This window comes from Callorhinchus milii, unplaced genomic scaffold (assembly GCF_018977255.1).
Source record: "Callorhinchus milii isolate IMCB2004 unplaced genomic scaffold, IMCB_Cmil_1.0 Scaffold910, whole genome shotgun sequence".
Classification (NCBI taxonomy): domain Eukaryota; kingdom Metazoa; phylum Chordata; class Chondrichthyes; order Chimaeriformes; family Callorhinchidae; genus Callorhinchus; species Callorhinchus milii.
In genome coordinates this window covers 5647-12500 of record NW_024705651.1, presented here as the reverse complement: position 1 = coordinate 12500, position 6854 = coordinate 5647, and the positions used below count along the sequence as shown (strand labels likewise).

The 6854-nt window shown below is 59.0% G+C and overlaps 1 protein-coding gene across 1 annotated transcript; it reads left to right on the top strand.

The window, feature by feature from the left end:
- The first annotated feature begins 460 nt into the window (after window positions 1–460).
- pus3 (pseudouridylate synthase 3) lies at window positions 461–4077 on the top strand. The gene is made up of 4 exons (XM_042346505.1): window positions 461–1117; window positions 1918–2567; window positions 2849–3045; window positions 3466–4077. Exons 1-4 carry the CDS (start codon window positions 461–463, stop codon window positions 3717–3719), a joined length of 1758 nt encoding a protein of 585 aa, XP_042202439.1. The 3' UTR covers window positions 3720–4077.
- Window positions 4078–6854: the final 2777 nt, after the last annotated feature.

Here is a 6854-nt window from a genome sequence, read left to right as displayed (position 1 = left end):
TCTCTGTCACGCTCTATCTCTGTCACTCTCTGCCACGCTCTCTCTCTGCCCCCCCCCCCTCTCTCTCTGTCTGTCTCTGGCTCTTTTTCTGCTTCTGTCTCACACTCCCCTCTCTCTCTTTCTTTGTCGCTCAGTCTCTTTCTGTCTGTTCCTCTCTCTCTCTCTCTCTCTGGCACCACATTCACTCTGGGGGATCGATTTCCGGGGGTAATAATCCCACCATAATAATAATAATAATAATAATTTAGTCGCTTCAACCCACGACTGTTTGTGGGGGCGCAATTGGCTATTGCGGTTGGCCGGCAAAAACACACAGTCACTACACTTTGACAGTGTGTCTCGATTACTGAGTGTTAAGGAGGGGGAAGAACTACAACTCCCGGCAGCCTCGGCGGGTGCGCCTGCGCGCTGATGCCAGTCCGGTCGTGTGCCTCACTTCCGGAAAGCGACCGGAAGCAGTATGGCGGCACCCGGCCACGAGCGGGAAGTTCCACAGCGGGTCCCAACCGCCACCATGGCGGCTCCGGAGGCTCTGAGCCGCGAGGAGCTGGTGCAGCGGGTCCGGGAGCTGGAGCGGGAGGTGGAGAGGCTCCGCGGTGGGGCTCAGTGTCCCCCTGGTGGAGATGGGCCGTGTCCTCCTGGTGGAGCTGGTCTCCAGGGTCCCCCTGGTGGAGCTGGTCTCCAGTGTCCCCCTGGTGGAGATGGTCTCCAGTGTCCCCCTGGTGGAGATGGTCTCCAGTGTCCTCCTGGTGGAGCTGGGCTGCTGTGTCCTCCTGATGGAGCTGGGCTCCAGTGTCCTCCTGGTGGAGCTGGGCTCCAGTGTCCCCCTGGTGGAGCTGGGCTGTGTCCCCCTGGTGCAGCTCGGCCCCAGCGCAGAGGGAAGTCTCGCCAGCGCCGGCCCTTTGACTTCTCTGCCCACGGCCGGAGACACGTGGCCCTGAGGCTGTGTTACCTGGGCTGGGAGTATCAGGGGTTCGCGGCCCAGGACAACACCAGCAACACCGTGGAGGACAAGCTGTTCGAGGCCCTGAGCAAGACCCGGCTCGTGGAGAACAGGCACTCGGCCTCTTACCATCGCAGCGGCCGCACCGACAAGGGAGTCAGCGCCTTCGGGCAGGTCAGAGCGAGGGAGAGGGGGAGCGCGCGAGTGGGGAAGTGGGGGGAGAGAGAGAGAGTGAGTGAGTGGGGAGAGAGAGTGAGTGAGGAGAGAGAGAGAGTGAGTGTGGGGAGATAGAGAGAGAGAGTGGGGAGAGAGAGTGAGTGAGTGGGGAGAGAGAGTGAGTGAGTGAATGAGGAGAGAGAGAGTGTGGGGAGATAGAGAGTGGGGAGAGTGAGTGGGGAGAGAGAGAGTGAGTGGGGAGAGAGAGAGAAAGTGTGTGTGGGACGGGGAAAGAGTGAGAGTGTGTGCGGAGAGAGAGAATGGGTTAAGAGCGAGAGAGTGGGTTGGGAAGTGGGGAGAGAGAGAGATCACTCTATTTGTCATTCGGTTTTTGTGTGTGTGTGTGTGTCTGTCACTTAGTCTCTCTCTGTGTTGTCTCTGTGTCTCTCTGTCATCCAGTCTCTCACTGTCTCTCACGCTCTCTCTCTCTCTCTCTCTCTCTCCCTCTGTCGTTCACACTCTCGATCTCTCGGTGTCACACTCTTTCTCTGTCACTCAGTCTCTCGCTATCTCCTGACTGTCAGTCAGTCTGTTTCTTTCTCTCTCTACGTCTCTGTCTCACACTCTCTCTCTCATTCTGTTTCATTCAGACACACTCGCTCTCTATTTCTCTCCGTCTCACATTATTTGACTCTGTCTGTCACTCAATTCCCCTCTCACACGCTCTCTCTCTCTCTCTCTCTCTCTTCTCACTCAATTCCCCTCTCACACTCTGTCTCTCTCTCTCTTCTCACACACTCTCTCTTTCTCTCTTTCAGGTAATCTCCCTAGATCTGCGTTCGAACCTCTCTCGGGGACTGGGGGTGAAACCCAGCAACAGAGACACCGACAGAGACACAGACAGAATCAGAGACACAGACGGAGTCATAGACACAGTCATAGAATCAGACAGAGTGAGAGACACCGAGGCAAACCCAGACGAAGCCGCGGAACAGGACGAAATCCGCTACGTCCACATCCTAAACCGGGTCCTTCCCCCCGACATCCGGGTCCTGGCCTGGGCCCCCGTCCGCCCCGAGTTCAGCGCCCGCTTTAGCTGCCTGCACCGCACCTACCGCTACCTGTTCCCCCGAGCCGGGCTGGACGTGGGGGCCATGGGCCGGGCGGCCGAGGGCTACAGGGGGACGCACGACTTCCGGAACCTCTGCAAGATGGACGTGGCCAACGGGGTGGTCAACTTCGTCCGCACGGTGCTGGCCTCGGAGGTCAGGCCGGCCAACAGCGACGGCAACAGCCTGGGCAGCGGGTACCAGCTGTGGGAGTTCCGGGTGCGAGGCCAGGCTTTCCTGTACCACCAGGTGCGCTGCATGATGGCGGTGCTGCTGCTGGTCGGTCGGGGCCTCGAGACGCCTCAGGTCGTCGAGCGCTTGTTAGACGTGGAGACCAACCCGGAGAAACCGCAGTACAGGTGAGGGGGCCCCAGCGCGGAGCTGTGTCCCCACGGCGGAGCTGTGTTAGGCTGTGTCCCCACGGCAGAGCTGTATTAGGTTGTGTCCCCACAGTTGAGCTGTGTCCCTGCGGCGGAGCTGTGTTAGATTGTGTCCCCACTCTCTCACACTCCCTCGCCCGCAGTATGGCTGTAGATTACACCCCCCTCTTAGACTCTCTCTCACACTCTCACTCCCTCTTTCACACTCTCACTCTCTCTCTCACACTCTCACACTCTCTCCCTCTCTCCCTCGCCCGCAGTATGGCTGTAGATTACCCCCTGATCCTGGATGAGTGTGCGTACAGTGAGAGAGACGTGCGCTGGGTGGCTGACAGTCAGGCTCTCTCCCTGACGGTCACAGAGCTACAGAGGATGTGGACGTGTTTCGTTACCAAGTCACAGCTCGTGTTCCGCATGTTACAGCGCCTGAACCAGACTGTGAGACAGGAGAGAGCAGGTACAGTCGGTGGCTGTCTGTGTGTGTGTGTTTCTGTGTGTGTGTGTGTGTGTTTCTGTGCGTGTCTGTCTGCGTGTGTGTGTGTCTCTTGTGTCTGTGTGTGTCTCACTGTGTATATATGTGGCTCAGTGTGTGTGTGTGACTCAGTGTGTGTGTGTATCTCTCAGTCTCTCTCACTCGGTCTCTCAATGTATGTCAGTGTGTGTGTGGGTCTGTCTGTGTCTGTGTGTGAGACTCAGTGTGTGTGTCTGTGTGTTTGTTTGTCTGTGTGTGGGTATCTCTCAGCCTCTCTCACTCAGTCTCTTAGTGTGTGGTGTGTGTCTGTGTGTGACTCAAGGTGTGTGTGTTTGCTTGTCTGTGTGTGTGGGTATCTCTCAGTCTCTCTCTCACTCTCTCTCTCTCTCTCTCTCTCTGTTACAGACGATGGTGATGGTGATGATGAAGAGAAGCCCCTTCCCTGGTCCCTCGCTCTCCCCTCTCTCTCTGCTCAGGCCTCAGGCCTGACCCAGGGCGTCCAGTCGCGAAGCTACAAGCGCCTGATGGATCGTCCACGCTGCGAGGGCCTGGAGTCGCGGATCAGTCACTACACCAAGCGAGGCCGCATCAGCCTGAGTGTCCCCCTCGCGGAGCTGAAATCGTGTCCGCCTCGCGGAGATAGAACTATGTCCCCCTGATGGAGCTGAAATCATGTCCCCCCCTCGCGGAGATAGAATTGTGTCCCCCTTGTGGAGCTGGAGTTTGTGTCCTCCTGGTGCAGCTGGAGTTTGTGTCCCCCTCGCGGAGCTGGAGTTAGTGGAGCTGGAGATAGTGTCCCCTCGTGGAGCTGATGTTAGTGTCCTCCTGATGGAGGCGCAGCGACTCTGAGCGAGGGAGCATGGTGGAGCGAAGGAGAGAGGGAACGAGGCGGAGAGAAGGTAGGAGAGAGGCGTAGTGACTGCGCGAGAGAGGGGGGGGAGAGGGCGAGGTGTAGTGACTGCGAGAGAGAGAGTGATGTAGTGACTGCGAGCGAGAATGAGAGAGGTGTAGTGACAGAGAGCGAGCGAGAGAGAGCGGTGTAGTGACTGTGTGCGAGCGTGAGAGAGAGAGGGATGGAGGAAGAAAGAGAGGTGTAGTGACTGTGCAGAGAGGGGGAGGGAGCGACGCAAACTCAACCCCCACACCCCACAACCCCCTCTCTAACCCCCAATAACTCCACGAAAAAGGGGGAACATTAAAGCAGAAACTTTTTTTTGTTGTATTCGCGTCCAACACTCCTCCGTTTACCCGCTGTCTCCTTCCCTCCTTCCCCCACTCCCCCCCTCCTCCCTCACCCCCCACTCCCCCCCCCTCCCCCTCCTCCTCGCCAGCAGCTCCCGGGCCTCCCGCGGCCCCTCGAAGTAGAAGGCCGCCCAGAACTCGGCGTCACTGACCGGCACCCAGACCAGCCTGGAGCCCGGGGTGACCCCCACCTCCCCCTCCCCCCCCCCCCCCCCCTCCCCCTCCTCCCGGGGGAACAGCCCCAAAACGGCCTCGTCCTGGGGGTCCAGGTCCAGCAGCGGCGGGCGGTGGGAGCTGCACAGGCCCCAGTCGCTCAGGCCCCGTCCCCCCATCCCCCACCCCCTGACTCCGCGCCCCCCGACCCCGACCCTCTCCCCCCGGAAATGCTCCACCACCCACAGCGAGGTGTCCAGCACCCGGTCCACCGAGGTCCGGCTCAGGGGCTGAGGCCTGGGGCTGGATTTCTCATCCCCCCCCGGCCCGGTGGGGGTGGGGGTGGGAGTGGGGGTGGCCTGGGCCTCGCTGGGGGCCGAGGCCAGGGTCAGGGTCAGGGTCCGGGGCGACGAGTCGCCGTCTGTGGCCCGGGGCGAGCCGGGCACCGCGGCCTGGGAGAGGGGGGTCTCGGACCGGGGCGGGGTCTCGGGCCTCGGGCCCCGGGGCTCGGTTAGAGAGAGGGTCGGGGCGCTGAGGTGGGGCCCGGGTGGGGGCGAGGCCGGGGCCCAGGCCCGGGTCGGGGGGCGCCTGTGCTCCACGATGGTGGTCAGGGTGAGGTGGAGGGAGACGGGTGAGGGCCGTGGGGGGGACATCAGCTCCACCACCGAGGTCTTCTGGACGCGCAACAGTGAACCAGAGGCCCGGGCCGGGCCCCCGCGGGTCTCCCGGGGCCAAGGGGTGGTGGGGGTCCCGGCCCCGGTCCTGTCCGGCCCCGGGAGGGGCTCAGACCTGTGGGCGGAGGCGTCTGCAGACGAGAGAGAGAGAAGGTGTTAGTGACTGAGAAAGAGAGAGAGAAGGTGTTAGTGACTGAGAGAGAGAGAAGGTATTAGTGACTGTGTGAGAGAGAGAGAGAGAGAGATTTAGTGACAGAGAGAGAGAGAGAGAGAGAGATGGTGTTGGAGAATGGAGGGAGAGAGAAAGCAGGTGTTGGGGAAGGGAGGGAGAGATAGAGAGAAGGTGTTAGTGACTGTGAGAGAGAGTATGAGAGGGAAGAGAGAGAGAAGGAGAGAGAGAGAGTGGGGGGGGCTTACCTTGTTCATGCCCCCTGTGTGTGGGCAGCAACTGGTTGGTGACGGAGTCAGGGGGGTATGGAGGGAGGAGGGAGAGTGAGGGAGAGAGAGGGGGGGATCGAGGGAGGGGAGAGAGAGGGGGGGAAGGAGGGAGGGGAGAGGGAGAGAGGGGGGGTGATGGACGAAAGCTAGCGGGAGAAGGAGGGAGGGGAGACTGGGAAGGAGGGAGGGGAGAGAGAGGAGGGGAAGGAGGGAGGGGAGAGGGAGAGGGCGAGAGACCCTGTATCGTTAGCTCGGAGCGAGAGAGACAGTAATACTCCAGGAGCTGGTAGCCAGCCCACTGCTCCCCCAGCCGGGGGTCCTCATTACGGGCCCCCAGGGGGGTCCCAGAGCCCAGGCTCTCGTCGTCGGGCTCCTGGGAGGAGAGAGGGAATGTGTAAGAGAGCGTGAGAGAGAGAGAGAGACTGTACACGTTAGTGTATGTGTGTGGGTCTCTGTGTGTATGTGTGTGTCTGTATCTCTGATTCTGTATGTGTGTGTGTATCTGACTGTGTATGTGTGTGTATCTCTTGTGTGATCTTGACTGTGTGTGTATATCTGACTGTGGGTGTGTATCTGATTGTATATGTGTGTATCTCTGTATGTGTGTGTGTATCTCTGTGTATGTGTGTGTGTATCTGACTGTGTGGGTGTGTATCTCTGACTGTGTATGTGTGTGTGTATCTGATTGTGTGTATATGTGTGTGTGTATCTCTGACTGTGTGTGTGTATCTCTGAATATGTGTGTATATGTGTGTGTATCTGACTATATATATATGTGTGTGTGTGTGTGTGTATCTCTGTATGTGTGCATGTATCTGTGTGTGTGTATCTGACTGTGTGTGTGTGACTGTGTGTGTACTTACGTTCCCACACTGTGTGCAGCAGAAGGCAGAGGATGAGGAGAATTTGGAAACTGGTGTCACATCTCTCTTAGTCAGATCTGACTTACAGTCTCCCTGTCCCATCCTATCTGTGCAAGTAACAGGTTAGAGCTTTACTGTGTCCCTAACCCTGACCTGGGAGTGTGGACACAGTGTAGAGGAGCTTTACTGTGTCCCTCACCCAGACCCTGGGGAGTGTGGACGGACGCACAGTGTCGAGGGAGCGTTACTGTGTCCCTAACCCTGACCTGGGAGTGTGGACACACAGTGTAGAGGAGCTTTACTGTGTCTGTAACCCTGACCCTGGGGAGTGTGGACGGACGCACCGTGTAGATGAGCTTTAATCTTATGCACCTGAAATATTGGAGCCTGTGAGGTGATCTGAGTCCAGGCATTATGACCGTCC

Bases quoted from the DNA above. Each gene is read 5' to 3' on its own strand.
- pus3 (XM_042346505.1), top strand. From the start codon at position 461: ATGGCGGCACCCGGCCACGAGCGGGAAGTTCCACAGCGGGTCCCAACC. The intron at 2,568-2,848 runs GTGAGGGGGCCC...CCTCGCCCGCAG, and splicing joins CCGGAGAAACCGCAGTACAG to TATGGCTGTAGATTACCCCC. The intron at 3,046-3,465 runs GTACAGTCGGTG...TCTCTGTTACAG, and splicing joins TGTGAGACAGGAGAGAGCAG to ACGATGGTGATGGTGATGAT.